Source organism: Elephas maximus, chromosome 1 (assembly GCF_024166365.1).
Source record: "Elephas maximus indicus isolate mEleMax1 chromosome 1, mEleMax1 primary haplotype, whole genome shotgun sequence".
NCBI classification, from domain to species: domain Eukaryota; kingdom Metazoa; phylum Chordata; class Mammalia; order Proboscidea; family Elephantidae; genus Elephas; species Elephas maximus.
Genome location: NC_064819.1, coordinates 62441419 through 62466448, shown reverse-complemented (window position 1 = coordinate 62466448; position 25030 = coordinate 62441419). Strand labels below are relative to the sequence as shown.

Genomic DNA, 25030 nt, shown 5'->3' with positions numbered 1-25030 from the left:
GCCAACAGTATATTAGACAAGAAAATGCAGAGCTGTGTTGCTGCTCTAGCCTGTCGTAAGCCTGGTTGATAATGGGACATCCTGGCCCAACACCAAAGTGAAAAAAAAAGAGTTGTGTCATTCTTGTCTAACTCTGTGATTCTGTCACAGCCTTTGATATAATGTCTGGTCTCCATTTCTACCACTTCTATTTCTTTTCTTTTTCATTCTTTTTTCCTCAGGCTTCTTTCCCTTGTTATTCCTTCTCTTCACCTTCTTTCTTCTGACTATATTTTAGGCCTACTAGTGGTGCCTGTAAGAAGCCCAGGTGGTGCAGTGGTTAAGAGCTCAGCTGCTAACTGAAAGGCTGGCGGTTCAAAACCCCAAGCCGCTCTTAGGGAGAAATATGTGGCGATCTGCTTCCATAGAGATTACAGCCTTGAAAACCCTCTGGATCAGTTCTACTCTGTCCTATGTTGTCTCTATGAGTCGGAATTGACTCCTGGCACACAACAACAACAATGGCGCCTGTGGGTACTGGTTTATCCCTAGAGGCTTAAAAAAAAAAAAAAAACCCACACAAACAAACAAAACCTGCTGTCTTCTAAGCAGGTTTATACAGAAATTACTAAGAATTTTAGAACTCTAGACTTTGGCCATGACCAGTCAACAGAGTAATAATATTACTCAAACTAAGGAAAAGCAATGACAGATTAGTCAAGATGAATCAACAAAGAAAAATAATAGGGAAACAATTTCTACAATGTATTTATTTCCTCTTGTTTGACTTCAGGGTGTTTGTGTGTGTATAAATGTATGTTGTTGTTAGCTGCCGTTGAGTTGGCCCCCGACTCGCAGTGACCCCACACACAATGGAATGAAATGTTGCCTGTTCCTATGCCATCCCCATGATGGGTTGTGGATTGAACCTTTGTGATCCACAGGGTTTTAATTGGCTAATTGTAGATTGCCAGGCCTTTCTTCCTAGTCTCCCTTAGTCTGGAAGCTCCACTGAAACCTGTTCAGTGTCATAGCAGCACACAAGCCTGCACTGACAGACAGATGGTGGCTGCACGTGAGGTGCCTGGGCTGGGACTGGAACCCAGGGCTCTGGCATGGAAGGCAAGAATTCTGCCACTGAATCAGCAAGGCTCTGCCCTCATGTACTCAAACCAATCCCACTGCCTTCGAGTGGATTTCAACTCACAGCGACCCTATAGAAGAGAGTGGAAATGCCCCATAGGGATTCCAGGGTATAAACCTTTACAGAAGCAGACTGCCACAACTTTCTCCCACAGAGTGGCTGGTAGGTTTGAACCACCAACTGCCAACCACCGTGCCACCAGGGCTTCCTTTCCCATAAGCATGGGTATTTTAGCTTTGGTCTTTAGGCCTGCTTTCTTATGTAGTGATCAGATTTCGGTTTTATATCCTCAATGCCCCGGCACAATATCTAGTACATAGCAATCACAATGAAAACTGCTGAAAGAATGAAGGCATGTTATTAAACAAAAGGGGCTTATTGGGTCTCCAATCTAGTAAAACCTAAGATATATGTTTTACTAGATTCACTAAGAGTTAATGATTACGGCAATTCCTGAATCAGTAGAGAGTAACTGTGTGTTGGGGAGGGGGGCAGGGAGGAATTTATCAGAGCAAAAATTGGCTGAGATAAACGCTGTCATCTGGGCTGTCACTCTATAAGGCATATGTTGGAAATAATGACTTGTGATTAATCATATTCTATTACTACTTTTAACTATAAGCTGACACTTATTTCAAAATTACTTGCCATGACATCGTATGACTCTCCATTTCTAAATACTTTACTGTGGCTCTGTATTATTCCTTGAACAATGAGTTCCTCCAGGATGTCTGATGATCTTTGCCGCTCTCGATTCTCCAGGTCCTGGGGTTTGCTGATTAATCCGTTGGGCACTAGGTCTTCCAAAGGAAAAGGAAAAGAAGAAAGAAAGCAAGATTTAAGCAAATGCTGAATGGAGACTTTACTGATCATGTTACTTAATGACATCGTAGTCTCATTTTATGTACCTGTTACAAAAGATTATGCCTAGGTGCTGGGTACTAAGACTCTATTATATTCGTTTTATGGAGTTAGAAATCTCTTTTCCCCAAAAAAGTTTGTTTTCAAGATCAGCTTTATAGCCCAGTACGGCCCACTTTTTATTTTTTTTTAGGCATGCCTTTAGTTAATATGATTAAAAGAACTCTCAGCTTTGAAAAGAAAATGAAAAAATCTTTCTTTGAGTTTCTTTTTTTTAATTATTATTGCTATTTTGGAACATCTGTTAGATGTTTTCATCCACTGGAATGCATACGACTGTTTTAAGTGAGCTATGAAACATGCCCAGAACATATATCACATCACATTATAAGAGACCTACCAAAAAAAAGAACCCATTACCGTCGAGTCAATTCTGACTCATAGCGACTGTCTTAGTCATCTAGTGCTGCTGTAACAAAAATACCACAAGTGGATGTCTTTAACAAAGAAAAGTTTATTCTCTCACAGTCCAGTAGGCTACAAATACAAATTCAAGGTATCAGCTCCAGGGGGAAGGCTTTCTCTCTCTGTCAGCTCTGGAGGAAGGTCCTCGTCCTCAATCTTCCCCTGGTTGAGGAGCTTCACAGGCACAGGGACCCCAGGTCCAAAGGATGCTCTCTGCTCCCAGCACTGCTCTCTTGGTGGTGTGAGGTGCCCAACTCTCTGCTTGATTCCATTTCTTTTTTTATCTCTTGAGAGATAAAAGTTTCCACACCCCAGGAAACTCCCTTTACCTTGGATCAGGGAGGTGTCCTGAGTAAGGGTGGTGTTACGATTCCACCCTAATCCTTTTAACATAAAATTACAGTCACAAAATGGAGGACAACCACTCAATACTGGGAAGCATGGAACCAAGTTGATACACACATTTTTCAGGGGACACAATTCAATCCATGATAGCCACCCTGCTTCATAGGGTTTCCAAGGAGCACCTGGTGGATTCGAACTGCTGACCTTTTAGTTAGCAGCCGCAGCTCTTAACCACTGCACCACCAGGATTTCCAAGAGATCTACAGAGAGGGAAAATCTGAAAATAAGTATTTCTGTTTAGGCCTAGCATTTTAAATTATTACAGATAAGGTGTGATCCTTGCCATAAAAGAGGAATTGATAAGCCTACGCCTTCTGGTAGGAAATAAGTGTCTATACCACAGAAAATTCAGAAGTTGAAAATTTGCACAATCACATCCCGCAAGACTTTATCTTCTTTGTAAGACATTTATCTTGTTTTCAAATTAAATCCTCATTTAATTCTTACTAAAAAAATTCTTAGTCTCAGCACTCTGAAGGATCTGTTTCTATCATAAGTCTTTGTAATCCTTTGAAGTTCCAATTCTTAACATTCTTACAGAGGATACCCATCAACAGACCACACTGTTTGTTTAGCAGGTGGCGTATTAATATAACAAAAAGCTTTTCATGTGCTGCTATGAACTCCTTTTTTTGTTGTAACAACACTTATACTCTTGGGTCCGACAACACATGGTTCTCTGCACTAATTATGAAGCTAAACCACAGCTAAGAATGAGCGAGTCTTCTGGTAACTCTTAGGAGTTGCAGTTTGGTTTCTATGCTTTGTATACAAAGGATAAACAGCAAAGTGTTGCCAGGAGATTTCTAGTTCTGCAACCCTGAGTTTACAGTACCGCCTTCTGCTAAATCTACATGAGCGAAAGTACGCCTTTTTGAAAGAGTTTTTGGGCCAATCAGAGTTGGAGTAAAGTGGTAAGAACTAAAATTTTATTAGGGATTCTAAAAATTAACACTTAAACAGTTTTGAGCGGAGCGTTCATAAACTGCATTAATGAGTGAGACCCCTCCTTCATAAATACCATTCGATTAGATAACTAAGCAGGCGAGCCACGGTTTTACGATGCTACATTCATGACATAAACGCAGCTAGGTTGTTGGGCTCCCTACTTCTGCTTTTCTTGTCAGAGATGATGAAACACAGAGTCCTCAGAAATGGGCTGTTTTCTATTTTGTGACCATCGGGAAGTCCTGAGAGTAACCAAGTCCATTCCTTTCAATGGATGGAAGTTTTTTATGAAAATTTCAAATCTTGATGGGCAACAAAGACAGCGTCCATAAATTTGTGATGGGATGAAAGGGAAAAAAAAAAAAAAATCCTCCCTAACAAAATTTTTTTTTTTTAACCAGAGGTCTCTTACTTCAGAATATATCAACCTACAGGTTGTAAGAGATTTCTCTAATTGACCACTGCAAGTAACTCCAACAAACTTCCTATCATCTGGTAACTATTATCTTTTCAGCTCTGTTCCTCTTACTTATACTTGTGCTTGAAATGAATCAAAATCTAATTTTAAAGTGCTCTACACAGCTTTTGGTACACAGTGTTAAAAACGTGTCTTCCAGATAGATAAACTAGAAGCTTGAAACAATGGGAGAACATTCAGTAAAAAGGTTAGAGGCGAGTCCTCTTCAAGGAATTAGAATGATTTTGTTAGAAGGTGGGCTTATCTGTAAGGTGCAAAATAACTGCTGTGGTTAGTGGCTGTCAAACCGAAAAAAACCAAACCCATTGCCGTGGGGTCAATTCCAACTCATAGTGACCCTATAGCGACCTTAGAGGACAGAGTAGAACTGCCCCACAGGGTTTCCATGCAACAGCTTGTGGATTCAAATGGCCGATCTTTTGGTTATCAGCCAAACACTAACCACTGCACCATCAGTGCCCCAGTCGCTGTCAAGCCAGCTTTAATTCGTGGTGACCTTATGTATAATAGAATAAAAACATTGCCCAGTCCTGCGCCATCTTCAGGATCGTTGCCATGTTTGGACTCACTCATCTTTCAGAGCTACACAGGGCAATGTTCTGTTGTGATAAGATTTTCACTGGCTAATTTTTGGAAGTAGATGGCCAGGGCTTTCTTCCCACTCTGTTTTAGCCTGGAAGCTTCTCTGAAACCTGTCCACCATTAGTGACCCATCAGTATTTGAAATATTGGTGGCATAGCTTCCAGAATGACAGCAACACACGAGGCAGCACGGTACAATAAACTGATGGACATGTGGTAGTCAAAATAATAACACAAAAAAACAAAAACAAATCCATTGCTGTCAAGTTGATTCTGACTCATAATGGCCCTATAGGACAGAGTAGAACTGTCCCACACAGTGAAAAGGCTGTAAATCTTTACAGAAGTAGATTGCCACATCTTTTTCCTGCAGAGTAAGTGATGGGTTTAAACCACCAAGCTCTCAGTTAACTGCCTCGTGCTTAACCACTGCGCCATCAGGGCTCCTTACTATTTATCGAGCACTTATGAGTCTGGTACTACATTAAGCACTGTATATATTTTATAACATGTAATTCAACACTCTGTGAGAGAGATCTTATCATCATTATCTTATAAATAAACAAATTGATACGAGAGGGAATTCATCTGCTCAAGATGACATGGGTAGTAAGTGAATCAACAAGGATTTGAATTCAAGTCAGTATGACCTTCACTCCCTGTTCTTGACCAGCTCACTGTAAAAACCAAAAACCAAGCCCACTAGTGTCATGTCGACTCTACCTACCCTCTCCCAAATAGGTCATGCAAACACTTCCCACTGGTCGTCTACCACTTCTCCCTCAGAACCAACCAAAAATCCAAACCAGTTGCCATCAAGTCAATCCCAACTCATAGCGACCCTTTAGGAAGGAATAGAACTGCCCATTGAGTTTCCAGTGAGAACCTGATGGATTCAAACTGCTGACCTTTTGGTTATTGGCCGTAGCACTTAACCAGTATGCTACCAGGGTCTCCCTCCCTCAGAACAGTTCTACAAAAATGTCATCCTTGACATCTGTCACTAACATCATCAAATTATTTTGATCCATTTCTCTCTGAGCCCACTAAAGTATTTGGCTTTAACAATTATAGCAGCTAACTTATGAAGTGGAAACCCTGGTGGCATAGTGGCTAAGAACTATGGCCACTAACCAAAAGGTTGGCAGTTTGAATCCATCAGGCACTCCTTGGAAACCCTAGGAGGCAGTTCTACTCCATCCTACAGGGTCACTACGAGTTGGAATCGACTTGATGGCAATGGGTTACGGTTGGGTTAATTTATAAAGCGACCCCTGGAAAACATCAGTCATTTCAACTTATTTTCATGATTTCTTAGAACATTGGAGAGTATTAGGAAATGCTTAGAAATAACATTGTGCCTCTATCTGATTATCAAAGTAATCCATGCTCACTGCAGAAAACACAGAAAAGAAGGAAAAGGAAAATAAACATGCACACACTCTCACCATCCAGAGACTGCCTTTGTTAATATATGTAATTCTGTTTTTTTATAAATGTGGCCTCATACCAGACATACAGTCATGTTTCCCACGTAATTAATGTTTACAGTAGCATTTTCTCATGCCATTAAAATTATAAGCTCAAGTATAAAAAATGAAAACACATAAGAAAATATCAGTGAATTCCTCTTCAATCTTGATAGAGTGAAAGGCATTTAAGGACTCAAAATCCAGATTCAATAAAAAGGAGAGGTTAATAAATTTTACTATATTAAAAAGAAACTTTTGCACAGCCAAAAAAAATAATAATAAAAGTAAAAAGTAGATATCATGTAACTCCTGACAGTGTACTGAGAAGGATACAATATCGTCTTTTATATTCTTGCTAAAATGCATAACCAGGACGCAATCATGAAGGAGCATCAGACAAACCCAAACTGACAAATATTCTACAAAATAAATGGCCTGTATTCTCTACAAGGAAACCCTGGTGGTGTAGTGGTTAAGAGTTTGGCTGCTAACCAAAAGGCTGGCAGTTCGAAACCACCAGGTGCTCCTTGGAAATTGTATGGAGCAGTTCTACTCTGTCCTATAGGGTGGCTATGAGTCAGATTCAACTTGACAACAACAGGTATTTTTGGTTTTTACTCTCCACAAGGAGCCCTGGTGGTGGAGTGGTTAAGCTCTGGGTTGCTAACCAAAAGGTCAGTGGTTTGAATCTACCAGCCGCTCTTCAGAAGAAAAATGTGGCAGTCTGTTTCCATAAAGATTACAGCCTTGGAAATCCTATGGAGCAGTTCTACTCTGTCCTACGGGATCACTACGAGTCCCAATTGATAGCAAAGGGGTTTCTTTTTTGTGGGGGACGCTCTCCACATACATCAAGAGCATAAAAGACAAGGAAAAACTGAGGAATTATTCCAGATTAAAAGAGACTAAACTCATATGACAATTAAATTAAACATGTGATCCTGGACTAAATCCTCAACCAGAACTTTATTTATAAAGGACATTAGTGAGACACTTGACAGTATTTGAACACAGTCTACAAATTAGATAACAACACTGTTTCACTATTTCTTGATTTTGTTAACTGTACTGTGTTTGTGCAAAGACTGTCCTTGTTTTTAGGAAATACACACTGGTGTATTTAGGGGTAAAGCAATAGCATTATGTCCGTAACTTGCCCTCAGAAAAAATATACTTGTATACAGGGGAGAGAGACAGAGAAGGAGGGAGAAAGATAACACAAACACGGTAAAATGTTAACACTGGGGAATTTTGGTGAAAGAAGACAGGTATTCTTTGTTTTTGGCAACTTTTCTTAAATTCTAAAATTATCCAAAAAAAAAAAAAAATTAAAAAGGAGAGAGGAAATACTTAGGAAATGTTAGTGCTAAACAAACTTAAAATTCTCAACATTTCTCTGTGGGTATGAAGAGCAGGGATGCAGACAAGAGGAAGCTAAGAATTGGGAGAGGAAAGGGAAACTGGGCAGAGAACAAACATAAAGTTCAAGGCATTAGTGTTTATTCATTCTGTGTTAAGATCTTTCCTAGAAATTAATTTACACTGAATTTTAGAAAGATCTGCTTTTGGTGGTTCACTCCTGTTATGCATTGAGTTGGGTCTCCCAGAAAGATATGTTAAAGTCATTGTCTTAGTTATCTAGTACTGCAATAACAGATATACCACAAGCAGATGGCTTTAACAAAGAAAATTTATTCTCTCACAGTTTAGGAGGCTAGAAGTCAAATTTAGGGTGCCAGCTCCAGGGGAAGGCTTTCTCTCTCTGTCAGTTCTGGGGGAAGGTTCTTGTCATCAATCTTCCCCAGTCGAGCTTCTCAGTGCAGGGACCCTGGGTCCAAAGGACAAGCTATTCTCCTGGCTCTTGCTTCTTGGTGGTATGAGGTCCCCCTTCCTGTCTCTCTGCTCACTTCTCTTTTATATCTCAAAAGAGATTGACTTAAAACTCACCCTAATCTTGTAGATTGAGTCTTGCCTCATTACCATAACTGCCACTAATCCCACCTCATTAACATCACAGAAGTAGGATTGACATCATTAATGAAAATCACATCAGATGACAAAATGGTGGACAATCACACAATACTGGGAATCATCTCCTAGCCAAGTTGACGCACATTTTGGGGGGACACAATTCAGTCCCTAACAGTCCTAATCCCTGGTACCTGTGAATGTGACCTTATTTGGAAATCGGGTCTTGAAGATGTTATCAGTTAATATGAATTCATTCATACTGGGGTAGAAAGAAGCCAAAAACCAAACCCATTACCATCAAGTCAATTCTGCCTCATAGCGACCCTATAGGACAGAGTAGAACTGCCCCATAGAGTATCCAAGGAACACCTGGTGGATTTGAACTACTAACCTTTTGGTTAGTAGCCATAGCTCTTAACCACTGCACCACCAGGGTTTCCTTCTGGGATAGGGTGGGTCCTAATCCAATCTGAGTAGTGTCTTTATAAAAGGAAAGAAGAGACGCAGCAACACACACACAGGAGGAAGACAGCCACGAGAAGATGCATCTGCAAACCAAGGGATGTCAAAGAACACCTGGGGCTACCAGAAGCCAGGAGAGACAAGAAAGGATCTTCCCCTAGAGCCTTCAGAGTCTTCAGAGAGGGAACATAGCCCTGCAGACACTCTGAATTCAGACTCTCAGCCTCCAAAACTGTGAGATGACAAATTTCTGTTCTCATAAGCCACCCACTTTCTGGTGTTTTGTTATGGCAGCCCAAGGAAACTAATACAGCTCCCTTCCTCAAGCCGTTCTCTCTTAGCGCTACCCTGCTTACCTGTCACCCTTCCCAGACTGCCTTTAACAGCACACACCTGGCTAGACTGAGCATCCTAGGACACACCACGGTCCCCATCCTCCTGGCCATCTATAGTCTGTTAACAACATAGATCTTAGGCATTTGAGTTGCACTCTAGAATGGAGTCACACCAAAGGAATTAGTGAGAAGAAAAGTGCTTGCTGGCCTAACACATGGAAGGGAAGGCGCCACATTTTCTACTCCCACCTCATTCTCAGAGGTCACCTCCACATCAGAGCAGCACCACAAGACGTGAATAAATATAAAATCTGTGATAACCCGAGTATCGGTGAAAGTCAAAGGAAAAAAAATTTCATTTATCAACACATCTATTGTCCAATCCCAACTTGTACCCAGGAGAAAAACTTCAGAAACAAAGAATAAAATGAAATTCCTTCCAAAAGGTAAAACAGAGTATTTTTCCTTGAGTTCTGTTAAGTTCATTTCCCACCCCCCACCCCTCCAAAGACTGATAAAACATAAATAAAATCTCTTCAATCAACACCAGGGGGTAGCTCAAGTAAAGGGAAACACACCACAGGAAAAACCACAAATAGTTTCTAAATAACACACCAGGTCGTAATTACTTCTTTTATGTTCAGTTTGAAAGATTTCTTTATTATACATTTGCTGATATTATGGATAGGGAAAGACAGGGAAAACAGTTTGATGTAGGTTTTATTTATTTTTTCACATGTAAAACTTTCCCTTGGAGAGGGATTAACATAGTGGGAATTTAACCAAAGCTGGTTTGCTTTTTTGTTTGGTAACCAAAGCCTGAGCTATTCCTGCAGTTTCTGGTAGTGCAAATGGTTAAGCACTCGACTGCTAACCGAAAAGTTGGTGGTCTGAACCCAACCAGAGGTGCCTGGGAAGAGAGGCCTGGTGATCTACTTCTGAAAAATCAGCCACTGAAAACCCTGTGGAGCACAGTTCTACTCAGAAACACATGGGGTTGCCAGGAGTCAGAATCCACTTGATAGCAACTGGTTTGTTTTTTCTCGTTTGGGCTACTCTCCTATTCCTAAGACCTGTTCCCATACTCCTAATAATGACTCTTAGTTAAAAAACAAAAACAGAAAGCAAAGAGCGTTTTAATTACCTCCTCAACAAGAAGTTCATAGTTGGCATCATTTACTTATGTTACGAAGGCCTAGGAAACCGTGGTGGTGTAGTTGTTAACAGCTACAACTGCTAACCAAAAGGTTGGCCATTCGAATCCACCAGGTGCTCCTTGGAGACTCTATGGGGCAGTTCTGCTTTGCCCTAGAGGGTCCCTTGAGTCAGACTCAACAGCAACAGATTTTTTGTTGTTGTTGTTTAATGAAGGTATAAGGTTAAATTCTATTATCTTTGAGACAGGGGCCTTGTCATTTAGAGTGTTGCATGGCCCACAAAGCATATCTTTAGCAAATATCTTTTGAGAAACAGTATTTTGTGGTGAGCAATAGGAATGGGGGCTTTTTACCTGAATGTACTCTTCCATTTTGTTCACTAGGAGATGGGGAACTTTCTGGAATGGTTCCGGGTAAGCTTCCCATCTGGGCCTGTTTTTCCAGGCCCTCTGCACTGTCTGCAGTGTCCTTGGGCAGAGGAGCTTTAATCTGGGGTCTGCAATTGTCCTCAGAATGAGTCTCACCAACATCAGCCTGTGGAAAGGGAAGGAAGGGCTTTGTGAGAGACAAGATTTCTTAGAAAGTGGTTTCTTGGAAAGTGAAAACAATGTTGTGAATATTTACCCACCAAGTACTGGTCACAGGCTAATTAATGGCCCCTAAAATATCCATGTTCTAATCCCCAGAACCTGTAGATGTCAACATATATAGCAAAAGGGACTTTGCGGATACGACTGAGGTAAGGATCTTGAGATGGGAAGATTATCCTGCATTATCCAGGTGGGCCCTAAATGTAACCAAGAGTGTTCATCTATGAGAGAGACAGGGAGATTTGACTGTGGAAGAGGAAGGGCAATGTGGCCATGGAAGCAGAGAGAGATTTAAAAATGTTGTGCTGCTGCTTGCTGGCTTTGAAGATCAAGGAAAGGGCCAGGGGGTAAGAAATGCAGCTGTAGGAGCCGGAAACGGGAAGGAAAAGGACGCTCTCCTCAGAACCTCCTAAAGGAAGTAGCCCTGCCGACAGTTGGACATTAGCCGGTGAAACTGATTTTGGACTTCGCCTCCAGACCTGTAAGAGAATAAATTGTGTTGTATGAAGGCACTATGCTTGTGGTAATTTGTTATGGCAGCAACAGGAAACTAATACAGTATCTAATATGAATCTACCAGGGACAAGTTACTCTATTGAACATTTTGAAGGATATCAGGATGAAATATTAGTATGTCCAGGAAAACTTTTCTCCTATCTCCTCTAACTAGTGTCTCCTCCCAACCACTCAACCACTTCTGACCCTTCTTCCATTGCTTGGGTTGCACTGTTCCCCCTTTTCATTTCATTAGAAGCCAAAGCTTATAGTGGGTGTCCTTAACTGCCAACCTATTCTCTGCCCAGACACATATACTAGAGGAAACCTCCTCAGCCTCTCCAGAAGAGATAACATAACATCTTCTACTGAGTATTGTCTTCTAGTTATTCTTTCTGTGTCCGATGATTTTACCTTTCAGGCCCACAGGTTGCTCTGTCTCCTGAGTCTTCCAAGGGCCTCAGGACTTAAGCCTCCAACTGACATACCTGTAGCCCAGCCCTGTTACACTGTGATACAATTTGGTATCTTTTTGGAGGTAAGGAAAAGTCTTAAAGAGGAGAAGATGCTTGAATTGGGTCTTAACAAATGAATTTCAAGCAGGCAAGGAGAAAAGGGAATTTTAGACAGAGGAAAAAGTATACAAAGATGAGGATATGAAACAACCTTGTGCTTCCAGGAAGTTGAATTGTTCCAGGATAGCAGTAACAGATTGTTTGAGACAGAAAGTGGTAGGAGTAGAGGTGGGAAAGGGAAGCACTTTATGCAAGCAAAGGAACTTGATTTTATTTTGAACGCAACAGGAATACTTTGTGGAATTTTTACACATGGAAGTAAAATAAAATGATCTGGTGTTTTTTTGTTTTGTTTTAGTGTTTGTTTTTAGAAACGTCAGAAAAACCCGTTTCTTTCAAATTGATTCTAACTCATGGTGACCCCCATGCATGTCAGAGTAGAACTGTGCTCCATAGGGTTTTCAATGGCTGATTTTTTGGAAGTAGATCTCCAGGCCTTTCTTCTGAGGTGCCTCTGGGAGGACTCAAACACAGCTGAGCATGTTAACTGTTTGCATTACCCAGAAGCTCATCCTTCTTAGGTTCTGTGGTGTGATGGGTTGCTTTTGTGTGGCATGGCTTTGTAACTCCCACCCAAGCGACTGGGGGGGACTGTGCAAATAGGGTAATTGTGCCCCACCAATGGGATTGGTCGGTTTTGCCATCCCATTGGGCTTGAAATAAGCCATTTGAGGCAGGAAAGAGAGGATCTCACTACCACCCAGAAAGAACAGCCAAGAGTGGACAGCATCCTTTGTACCCAGGATCCCTGTGCTGAGAAGCTTCTGGAACCAGAGACTGAGAGAGAGACAGCTATAACACAAGATGGCAAGAAGTGACGGCAGAGAAACGGCAGCAGTAGAGACCGGCAGGAGATGGTGTGGTGGGCTTCTCTGCCCGCAGAGCGAGAAAGCTGAGTGCCTTTAGGCAGGAGGCTTAGTGGCAGAGTGGGGTGCCTCTGGGCACTTATTGGGAGAGCTAAAAGGGCTTTGAAAGGTAACACTTGCTTGAGCAAGGCAGAGAGGCCAAAGGCCAGAGAGAGGGGTGCCTGCAAGCATGGCTAGGAAAAGGCTGTCCTGATGAAAGAACTATATCCTGATGTTTCTGAACCTGAATTGTAATCTGTTACTTTCCTAATAAACCCATAATCGTGAGTATTGTCTGTGAGTTCTGTGTGGCCATTGCAAAGAATTATCAAACCCAGCAGAGAAGTAGACAGTGCCATGGGAGGAAATTGGTAAAGAGAGGGGGCATGTCTGACCTTCATCTCACAGCAATCAGGCTTGTGACGTTGATCTTGATTCTTCTTCCCACTTATGAAGTTAGAGATCAGACGCCACCCCCACACCATTTTCACAGGTTCTCATCAATCAGGGATTCTTACATGTTTGTCGGGAGACTTATGTCAACCACATCACCTCCTTGGGTTGAGGGTTACTTATTTCTAATGCTCAGGACTACATGGGAAAATATGAAAACCAGCCAACTTACCAACCAAACAAGCACCCAAAAACTTGAAATATGAATCAGAACAAGGAGAAAGCCTGAGAGCAAGTAGCTGCTTCTCTTGTTTTCCCTCTTTGTCTTTTATCAAAAGCACAGGTACTGCCCCAACAGTAAAGAGTCCCAGAAAAGAGATCTGTTGCCTTTAGCGATAACAAACGAAAAGGAGACCCTGTCTGACACTTTTGTTTTCAAGGGCTTGCAGTTCATGCTAAAGGTAAAGATGCAAATCAGATTTCACATGCTTTCCAAGTGAACTATTAAAGGCCAATATCTGCAGTTTAGTCAGATGGATATTTTCAGAAGTTCTTTTTCTTTTTTGCATATTCATTATTTTATAATCCTAGTGAAGCACCAAATTACTTATAGGGACTCATTTTAACATATAACATTTCCAAGTGGAAGTCCTGAAAAAAAGTAAATGATTTAACACTAACAAATGCCCACATTGGAAATGAGAGCGAATTTGAATATTTTCCATCTTTTCACAAAGATGTTCCATAACCTACAACTGGGAATAGATTTAACCTTGAATGACCTCACAATCGTTTCATTAAAGCTACTACAGCTACTTAGGTTTGGAATCCAGGCTTTAGCAACGCTCTTGACCCATTTGTGCTTACTTAGCTACAGTCTGCCTTTGAGCGCTGTTAGTGAGCAAAATTCAAATTCTTGCAGATGAATCACAATCTTCTAGCATAAAATAACATGTACCAGCCTTCAATTTCTACAGCAGAAATGTAAGGTTTTTCTCCTTTCAAAATTAAGAATGCCCTAAAGATCCAAAATATTTACATATCAATTAGATCAATGCCTCTTGGGGGACATGGTGAAACAGGTTCCCCTCCCCGTCTATATATGCAGAGTTTATATTTTCATCCAAGAAGTCTACCTGCATCATATAAGGAATGATACTGGGGTACGGGAGACCACGGGAAGGTTGTATTTTTTCCTTGAGATGAAATGGTAGCAGAAGTACAGTTTGTTTCTACATTTTGCATCAATTTTATTTTATACTTCAGCATCTTGGGGATAAAATTATATCAGTTTTAGACAGAACTGAAAAGTTGTGAATTCCGGTCATCACCATTCCAAAAATGGTATTGCTTTTAACCACAGATAGCTTTTTTGGGGAGGGGTGGAGGGGTGTCTAGAGGTATTGCATAAATGGGTCTAAAACTTTTGGGAAACACATTTACCAAACAACTTGGGGGGCAGTCATTCGTTGAGGATCCCTGGTGCTGAAACCTCCTTAAATCAATTATTGGCCAAAATGTTTTATGAGTATATTTGTCTATAGACATATATGATTTGTTGTTCAAAACCCTAGTTTTTTTCATAGAAATGAACATAGAAATAAATAGCAACCTGCCAAAAGCCAATCAGCAATGTGATCTTTTTTAAAAAAAAATGGACTTTTAGAAATAATTCAATCCCTTTTACTAAAAATATACAAGAATTATCAAATATCAAGGAAAACTCTGAAGGATCCTCGGAGAACATCTCTTCAGCCTAGCCTCCTCCCTTTTGTAACAGGCAAATAACTTTGTGTTATTCGTAGAGAAAAACAGCATTTCTCCATCTAAGAAAAGCTCCCCGTGCTTTTCTTAATATTATGTATTAATATTATTTTATTGCACCGTCTGCTCTTACCACTTTAGACTAAGGTAAAAGTGAAGAGGAAGTCTCTAGACAGGTCTCAAGAAGTTCAATTCAGGATATTTTAAAACTGTGCAGCTACGAAAAATAAATATTTCATGCAAGAAACACGTTCATCTGATTTTAAAGACACCCCTGAACTACTAGACTCCGAGAGATGCACTTAGTTGGGAGCCCTATGAATTTATGCAGGTGGTGAAGCATTATTATTTTCATGGCTATAAAAAATAGAGAGCTTAATTAATAATAGTAATCAGACCTTTTCCAGAACAGGTTTCCAAATTCAAGTGCTTTGGGGGGGGGGGTGACTCCGAGTCTATTTTCAGGTGGTTATTTTAATATTGAATTTCCTTTTAGCCAACTGTCATTAGTCTAGTTATGCTACTATGAGACAAGAAGATACCCAGGAATTGGGGGGGCCTGGCAGGGATATGCAGTCACTCGAGACATATTCAAGGAACGGTAATAAATACTGGAGCTACAGAGATAAAATACAGTTCCAGTGCTCAAGGAGGTAATAGCTCAGGATGGAGAGGGGGGGCAAAATGAGAACAAATAAATACAAAAAAATGCTTTAAAATATGATAAACCAAAAAAAAAAAAAAACCCAAACCCATTGCCATCAAGTGGATTCCAACTCACAGTGACCCTATAGGACAGGGTAGAACTGCCCCACAGGGTTTCCAAGGAGTGCCTGGTGGATTTGAACTGCTGACCTTTTGGTTAGTAGCTATAGCTCTTAACCACTACACCACCACCAGGGTTTCCTTTAAATATGATAGGAGGAGGTATAAGGTCAACTCTGCTGGCAGGGTGGCAGGGTCAGGGGGTGTTAGGGATAGCTTAGGGAGTGTTTCCTTGAGCAGTCTTGTTGAAAGATAGGTATATATTTGGCATGTGGACCAGGAAGGAAGAAGGAAGGGAAGTTCTGAAAGGGAAAGAAAAAACATGGGCGCAGAGCCGTGGAGATAGAAACAGAATGGACTTGGCAAAGAACAATTGGTAAAATATGAGTTGAACATGAGTGTGTGAAAATGAAACTGGAGAAGGTGGCAGAAGTCAGCTGAAGGATGGGTTAGTATGACATGCTAAGGATATAGGATTTTATCTTATAATAATGATAGTAGTAATAACTAATATTGAGCACTCATTCTGTGTCTGGCATTGTTATGAACACTTTATGTGGATTGAGTTCATTTAATTATCACAAAAACTCTATGAAATAAATATTATCTTCATTTTATGGACAAGGCACAGAGAGTTTAAATAATTTGGCCAAGGTCACATTGCCATCTAGTCAATTCCATCTATAGGACAGAGTAGAACTGCCCCATAGGGTTTCCAGGGAGTGGCTGATGGATTCAAACTGCCAGCCTTTGGGTTAGCAGCCATAACTCACCATATCTCTTAACCACTGCACCACCAGGGCTCTAGAAGTCAGACCTAAGTAATCATACTCTTGAGCACTGGTTCATGTGCCTCCATAATGGGTCAGTGACTTTTTTCAAAAAGGACTGACATGATCAGATTTTAGTTTTAGAAAGATCACTCTGGATACTGTGTGGAGAATTGGGGCACAAAGGCAGGTGGAGGGGAGTAGTGGAGAAGGAATGCAGGGAGACCAGTCAGGAGACTTGCACAAAATTCCAAGGGAGAGGTGAAGACTATCTTAACCAGGAAGGAACCCAGGAACCCTCCCAGGCGTTGTGGAGGTCTAGTCTAGAGGGACCTAGTGTATTTACTTCTGAGGATGCCCTCCTGCCCTACACAACAAAATTATTTTCAGTAAGAATCATGAAATGAAATGAATAATGGTAATGGTCAGAAAAGAAAGACAAATAGTGAAAATGTTCTTCCATCAAGTGGATTATAAGCCAAAAGCCCACTGCAATCGAATGGATTCCAACTCATAGTGACCTCGTAGGACAGAGTAGTATTGCCCCATAGGGCTTCCAAGGCCATAAATCTTTAGAGAAGCAGACTGCCACATCTTTCTTGTATGGAGTATCCGGTGGGTTCAAACCGCTGACCTTCCGGTTGGCAGCCAAGCACTTAACCACTACACCACCTGGGCTCCTGAGTGTCTTATTAAAAAAGAAAAAAAAAAAAGCCTGTTGCCGTCAAGTCAACCCTGACTCATAGCGACCCTAGAGGACAGAGTAGAGCTGCCCCACAGGGTTTCCAAGGAGTAGCTGATGGATTTGAACAGCCGACCTTTTGGTTATCAGCCAAGCTCTTAACCACTATGCCACCCGGGCCCCAAGTGTCTTACAGATAATCATAATAATCAAGAGGGATACATATAATCATCAAAATAAAATGGAGATTTTGTACAAAAAGGGAAAAGAGCAACAGATTAATCCTTTAACCACATTCATGTATTTTTTGGAAAAAGAAAAACTTATTCCCACATATTGATTCACAGCAATAATAAGCAGTAAAATCACCAAATTGTGCTCAATCAGTTGTCACTGAGTTGAACCCAACTCATGGCGACCCCATGTGTGTCAGAGTAGACCTGTGCTCCATAAGGTTTTCAGTGGCTGATTTTTTTTTAATATAATTTTTATTGTGCTTTAAGTGAAAGTTTACAAATCATGTCAGTCTCCCACACAAAAATCCATATACACCTTGCTACACACCCCCAATTACTCTCCCCCCAATGAGACAGCCCGCTCTCTCCCTCCACTCTCTCTTTTCGTGTCCATTTTGCCAGCTTCTAACTCCCTCCACGCTCTCATCTCCCCTCCAGGCAGAAGATGCCAACATAGTCTCAAGTGTCCACCTGATCCAAGAAGCTCACTCCTCACCAGCATCCCTCTCCAACCCATTGTCCAGTCCAATCCCTGTCTGAAGAGTTGCCTTCGGGAATGGTTCCTGTCCTGGGCCAACAGAAGGTCTGGGGGCCATGACCACCGGGGTCCTTCCAGTCTCAGTCACCATTAAGTCTGTTCTTTTTATGAGAATTTGGGGTCTGCATCCCACTGCTCTCCTGCTCCTTCAGGGGTTCTCTGTTGTGTTCCCTGTCAGGGCAGTCATCAGTTGTAGGCAGGCACCATCTAGTTCTTCTGGTTCTCAGGATGATGTCGTCTCTGGTTCATGTGGGCCTTTCTGTCTCTTGGGCTGGTAATTACCTTGTGTCCTTGGTGTTCTTCATTCTCCTTTGATCCAGGTGGGTTGAGACCAATTGATGGATCTTAGATGGCTGCTTGCTAGCGTTTCAGATCCCAGACGAATGGCTGATTTTTTAAAAAAAAGATCGCCAGGCTTTTCTTCCAAGGCACTGCTGGGTAGACCTGAACCTCCAACCTTTTGGTTAGCAGGCAAGCGCATTAACTGTACCACCCAGGGATTCCAACTGTACTCAACAAGCCCATAAACCGATGGGGGAGAAGGACCTTGAAACAAACATTTACCACATGATAAGGGTGTAACAGCAATAGTGTTAGAGGTAGTATTAAAAGATATATAAGAACTCATCAGGCTGACAGGGCAAGGGGTCGGGAGAGGGCACTCTAGAAAGAGGGAATGTCAGGGGTAGAGGCGCATAGGTGTTTGAAGGCTTAAAGAACTGAACACAAGTTATTTGGTTTGGCCAACCTGAGAGTCCATGGGTGAGGAGACAGTAGAGAAGGTGACTTTAGAGAAAAGGGATGGGGCCAAATTGTAAAGGGGTTTGCACACTAAAGGGATTTTTTTCCTTGGAAGATAAGGGGCAGTGTGGGTGGTAGAATGGTTAGAATGGTCACAGGAGAGGCAGAAAGACAGGGTAAGAGGTAACATGTGCCTGGACACGACAGTGGTATTGGGATGAAAAGCGGAAAACAAGGGTCAAGGTGGGTGGGCATCGGAGTGCAGGCTTCCCTGAGGGTACTAAGCCTAAATCTCAGTCTTCATGAGACTCTTGTTTGTCTTTGTAATGTACTGCAGCAGATACACCTCATACATAGTAGGTGTTCAAACTGGCACCTAATAGTGCCTTGCACAATGCATACTCAGAGAAAGCACATGCTCTTTAAATAAGAACTCCCACAATGCCCCCTTGGTAGGTGGCCATAAGCCCTGCTTTCTTAAGGACAGTCCAGGCTTAAGTCAAACTGTTTGAGCAAATTTATAAACAGTGTACCCTTTCACTCTCAAAACCGCTCTGATTTCAGTGATGAATCATATGGTAACCCTATCTTTGCAGTCCCTGGATGATGCAAACAGTCAAAAAGGTTAGAGGTTCAAGGCCACCCAGGGATGCCTCAGAAGAAAGGCCTGGCAGTCCACTTTCAAAAATTCAGCCATTGAAAATCCTATGGAGCACACTTCTACTCTGACACACATAGGGTCACCAGGAGTCGGAGTTGACTGATGGCAACTGGTAACCCTATCCTTGGGTAACCTCTCTGGAAGGGACTGTTGTCGGTTCCTATTTGAGAGTGTGGCATTTTGATGGTGGTGAGGATGGATTTCAGCTTCCACCAACCCAATCAATCTCTCCATCCCTCAACCTAAAAAAAAAATTCCCCTATATGTCTCCAGAAGAACTACCAGGAGATGTAACCTTGAAGTGAAGTGGAAAGAGCTCTGGGATGAGGCTCTTGAAAATTAAATACTATCCCTAGCTCTGGCCCCAAACAAGCTGTGCAGCTTCTGGGAAGACGCCCACCTCTCGGGGTCTCAGGGTCCCTATCTGTAGAGCAAAAGAACTCTGAGGGCTTCTAAGATTTCTCCCAGCTCTAGGTAACTCCCAAAAGGGTTTCCGGAAGTCAACAACATATGGCAGCTCCCGGGAACTCCCACCTTCCCCTGAGAATCACAGCCAATCACAGCTCTATGCGGACGCGCCTCTCACCGTCTTATTCTTGCCCCCGCTCTGGGGTGTGACCACCTTGGCCGGCGCATTAAACACAGAACACACAAGAGGCCCTCAAAACTAGTCCATAGCAGCACAAAGACCTGATTTAGACAGCAGCTAATTGCTGGCGGAACAGAGGTGCCCCCTCGCTGCCCGATCTAACAACCCACCCACTAGGTGGGCTGGGAGTCCCAGGGGGCCCTGCTCCACCTAATCCCAGCCGCCCCCAAGCGTCGGAAAAGCGAGGCCTCCCAGGCAAACGGATAGTGAAAAAACAGGCGTGAGGTTGTTTGCCTAGTTTTGATTTTTTTTTTTTTTTTTTACCTTGACCTCCTCTTCCCAGCCCTTCCTGGGCGCGGGGACGCGTCTCTGCTCTTCGACGGGTTGGGAAGGTCCGCAGCCCATGCTGCGCGTGGCGCGCTGCGCTTCTAGCCAGGCTGCGGTTCTGGCCCCCGCGCTGCCGTCGTCCTGCGCCCCTGCGCCCCGTGCACCCCCGCGATGGTGCGCCCCTGCGTTTCAGCACCTCCCGCTTCTCTCACCTTCTGCATGTACAGGCTAGGCAGGAGGCTCGCAGGCATTCGGGCAGTTGCCGGGAACTGTTACCACAATAAAACGCGTCACGCCGACCTGGGACCGGGGAGGCAATGGGCTTTTGTAACTGAAAACTAAGAAGTTGGAGGCATCTAAATCACGACTGTGATGCAAACTCCAGCCCTCTCCAGAACGAAGTGGCTGAGTTCGTTTTAAAAGTGCATTAGTCGAATGCATCCTCTGGAGACTTCATTCTTTCCTTTCTAAGACGTGGGGACACGCCCTCACCTCTGGTGCCTGGGCCACGCACTCTAGTTATTGGCTTTTCTAGGACTGTGTGGAAGGTGACACAGGGTTCCAATCGGTGAAGGCCACCCCGGAGGGCAGGTGGACAGTGGAGGCGGCCGAGACAGTACTAGAGGAAGTCTGACACGGTGACCCCCGGATAGGACACTGAAACGGAAACCCAGACAACACGTACCCCAGACATTTAGGACCATGAACAGCTAATGGTCGTGCAAATCATTGTTACGGGAGATGCAAAGTTTGAGCTGTTAGGTTGTAAGGAAAGAGCATGTTACAGAGTTAAATAAAAACAGTGTAACCGATCAAAAGAAGGCAGGCCAGGCCGACTGCCCAAATGAGCAACATATTTGCCTCTCCTGGATTTTTTCTTTGAATCCTATTTTGAATTTTGTATTTTGAAATCTTTTTTCTTACGTGAAAGAGAGCCTAAAGAGGTCTTAATAGTCCTTTAGTAGCCCCTCATTTTACAGGCTGCAAACTCGGACAGGCTGAGTGACTTTAAGGAGACCAGAAAACTAGTTAATGAGGAAGCTAGAATGAGGAACCTGATGGTCGCCAGACTCACAGTCCATGTTTCCACAACACCAGGAAAACACAACTAAGGCTTCTTGGACTTGAAAAACTCCTGGATCCTTCTAAAGAAACCAGTGGTCAGCTGTGTTGCAGGAAACTGGTTTTTTCTTTACAGCATTTAGTCGCATTATAGTCTCCTTTCCTCTTACCACTTGGATGATACTGCTTGTTGTTTTTTCTTCTATTAAAATTGAGGAAAAGGGAAGAAGAGGAAATGAAACTCATATCAAAGCATTATAATTATCAAAACAAGGCTAAAATAGTGTTTGGGGGAACATATCTGTAAGTATTAATTACGGGTGTAATAAGACGAATGAAATGTTCCCGCTAGGAACTGGAAACCTCTCAACCAGAATAATCCACCACAAAGAACACCTATGACGTGTTCTTTAGAAAGTTTAATGAATGTTTGTGGAATGAACTGTAAGAGTGAAATGAGACAGACTTTTTTCTTTTCTTTTTAAGGCAGTCTGTGAGCAGATGTTTACTAGGGCTTGAATGTGAATGAAAGGGGTGGTAACAAATGTGTTCTGTAGATATCTTCTAGAGAATCCTATTTCTGCCTCCACAGAGTTGTGAAAGTGCCCTGTCTTAGTCATCTACTGCTCCTATAACAGAAATTCTGCAAGTGAATGGCTTCAACAAACAATTCTCTCACAGTCCAGCAGGCTAGAGGTCCAGATTCAGGGCGTCTGCTCCAGGGGAAGGCTTTCCCTCTCTGTCAGCTCTGGAGGAGGGTCCTTGGCGTCAATCTTCTTCTAGTCTAGGAGGTTCTCCGCTCAGGAACCCCAGGTCCAAAGGACATGCTGTGCTCCCAGTGTTGCATTCTTGGTGGAATGAGTACCCCCTGTCTCTATGCTCGCTTCTCTCTTTTATATTTCAAAAGAGATTTGCTTAAGACACTACCTAATCTTGTAGATCTCATCGATATAACTGCCACTAATCCATCTCATTACATCATAGTGATGTAATGAGGGAAACATAAGGAAGTCACATCAGATGACGAAATGGAAAGCAGTCACACAATGCTGGGAATCATGACCTAGCCAAGTTGACAGACATTTTTTGGGGACACAATTTAATCTATGATGCGCACTTTTTCCAGGGGTATGTTAAAGTCAGCTCATACTGGCTCACTAGAGCCTATAGTTACCTTTTCTGGACTATTTGGACTCCACTGTTAAACACAGTCATTATTAAAAATTAAATTATATCAACTTACGATTAAGTTAACTATATTCAAAACATTAAAGCTATTGGCAGTCTGAAACCACCAGTGGCTCTTCAGCAGAAAGATGTGGCAGCCTGCTTCGGTGGAGATTTATAGCCTTGGAAACCCTATGGGATTGCTGTGAGTTGGAATGAACTCGATGGCAGTGGGTATATTAAAAACAAAGCTAATGAATATTCAAAATGTATCACTTCCAAAATATTTAGTTATATTTTTACAATTATTTATTCTCTTAAATGTATTTCTGTCTATTGCATTTGTATGGTGGAAATACTATATAATTGTGTGCCCCTGAGCATCCCTGTCAACTCCACATTCAGTGATGTCACATCGTGTGATGGTTTCATTTGTGTGAACTTGGCTAGGCTATGGTGCCCAGTTGCTTGTGCAAAACTAGTCCAGATGTTGCTGTGAAGGTATTTTGCTGATGTGATTAACATTTAAATCAGCCAACCTTAAGTAAAACAGGTTACCCTCTGTAATGTGATTGGGCCTCATCCCATCAGGTGAAAGCCTTAAGAGCGAAAACTGAGGATTCCAGAAGGGGAAGAGTTCTACCTCAAGACTGTAAATAGACATCCTGCCTGGCCTACCAATTTCAGACACAAGACCCCTGGATTTTCCAGCCTGTCCCCTGACCCATGGATTTTGGATTTGCCAGCCCACAATTGCAGGGGCCAATTCCCCCCCCCAAATATATATATACTGAATTGCATCCCCCCAAAGTATGTATCGTAAATCCTAATCCCTAGTCATGTGGATATAATCTCATCTGGGAGTAGAGTTTTGTTTATGTTAGACTATATTAGTGTTGGATGTGTCTTAAACCAATCACTTTTGAGATATAAAATGAGCAGCATAGGCACAGAAGCAAGCAAGAACAAGCTGGGGAAAACTGATCCATGTGAAGATCACCAAGGAACAGAAGCTAAAAAGAGACAAGGACCTACTCCCAGAGCTGAAAGAGAGAGAAAGCTTTCCGCTAGAGCTGGTGCCCTGAATTCAGACTTCTAGCCTCCTAACTGTGAGAAAATAAGTTTCTGTTCATTAAAGCTACCCACCTCTGATATTTCTGTTATAGCAGCATTAAGAAACTAAGACACTAAATAGATGGATGGATGGATGGATGGATGGATGGGTGGATGGGTGGATGGGTGGATGGGTGGATGGGTGGATGGGTGGGTGGGTGGATGGGTGGGTGGGTGGGTGGGTGGATGGGTGGGTGGGTGGATGAATGGATGGATAAATAGGTGGGGGAGTGAGTGGGAGGATGGGTAGGTGGGTGGATCGGTGGGTAGGTAGATAGAGAGATGATAGATAAATAGATTAGATAGATGATAGATAGATAGATAGATACATACATACATACATAGATACCTTACTGGTTCTGTTTCTCTGGAGAACTCAGACTATGACACATTGGTAGTTTGAAATCAGCCATGGTAGGAATATGCGCACCATGAAAATCAGCAGATGTGGGCTTTTTTTCCCTCTTTCTTTCAGAAAGCCAGATAGTAAATATCTACCACCACATTACCGCTTTTTCCCTTATATTCAGGGAAGCCAAGGGAAGGTTCTGCTCCTCTCACCTTTCTCCTGTCTCTCCTACCCTAACTGTGGAAGCGGGTGTGTGTATCATTTCCATGTCTCCCACCACACTGGAGCTGGGACTGTGTGCTAAGTCTCTATGCTATGGGTCTTTAAGTACCATGCTTTGGTCTTGGATAACCAGTTTCCACTTTGAAGGCTGCTAGAAAGCAAAACCTTTTGATTCTCACCAAAGCAGGGCCATCGCTTGCACAGTTTTAAGGTCTGACTACCCAACTTGGTTTTTCTCTTCAGTTTTGAATAAAACTTGAGAATTACGGGGCAAAGAAAGCTGGATCTCATTGGGTCAGTTCCCCACTTTGCTCGAGTAGTTAAGCATGAGGCTCATCATGGAGTAATAAGGATATATAAGGAATGGTGCCTCTCAAGCCTCAACGCGCACCCGAAACACCTGGAGGTCTTGTTACAACGCAGGTTCTGATTCAGTAGGTTTTGCAGCCCCAAATGCCACATTTCTAACAAGTTCCCAAGGTGATACTGTCACTGTTGTGTGAAGACCACACTTTGAGTAGCAAGGTAGAGAGTATCTTTGAATATTAAATCATTACTTCAGAAGACAGCAAGTAAAAAGGAAAAATGGAAAGGAGGGATAAGTGAGAAGGCAAATGACAGAGAAAAATTATGAATAAATTTATTAGGCAATAAGTACAAAGGAAAGGAAATACTAATCTCTTTTTATCAATATATTCTCAGTCCAGTAATTATTTTTATTAACAAAATTACAACTGGGAGCCCCAGTATCGCACAAATAAAACTTCACTGTCAAGTTGATTCCAACTCATAGCAACCCTATAGGACATAGTAGAACTGCCTCATAGGGTTTCCAAGGAGCGGCTGGTGGATTCAACTGCTGACCATTTTGGTTAGCAGCCAAACAC

General features: G+C 42.3%; 1 protein-coding gene across 2 annotated transcripts in view; it reads right to left on the bottom strand.

Moving 5' to 3' along the window:
* STMND1 (stathmin domain containing 1) overlaps nucleotides 1-20475 on the bottom strand; it is a 40522-nt gene extending 20047 nt beyond the window's left edge. Inside the window, exons 1-3 of one of the 2 annotated variants that reach the window (XM_049884492.1) lie at nucleotides 20443-20475; nucleotides 10613-10793; nucleotides 1772-1923 (exon numbers count right to left, since the gene is read on the bottom strand). In XM_049884492.1, coding sequence (XP_049740449.1) covers nucleotides 1772-1923; nucleotides 10613-10793; nucleotides 20443-20451 — 342 coding nt within the window. In that variant the 5' untranslated portion in view covers nucleotides 20452-20475. The other variant, XM_049884486.1, reaches the window with a different exon arrangement.
* Nucleotides 20476-25030: the final 4555 nt, after the last annotated feature.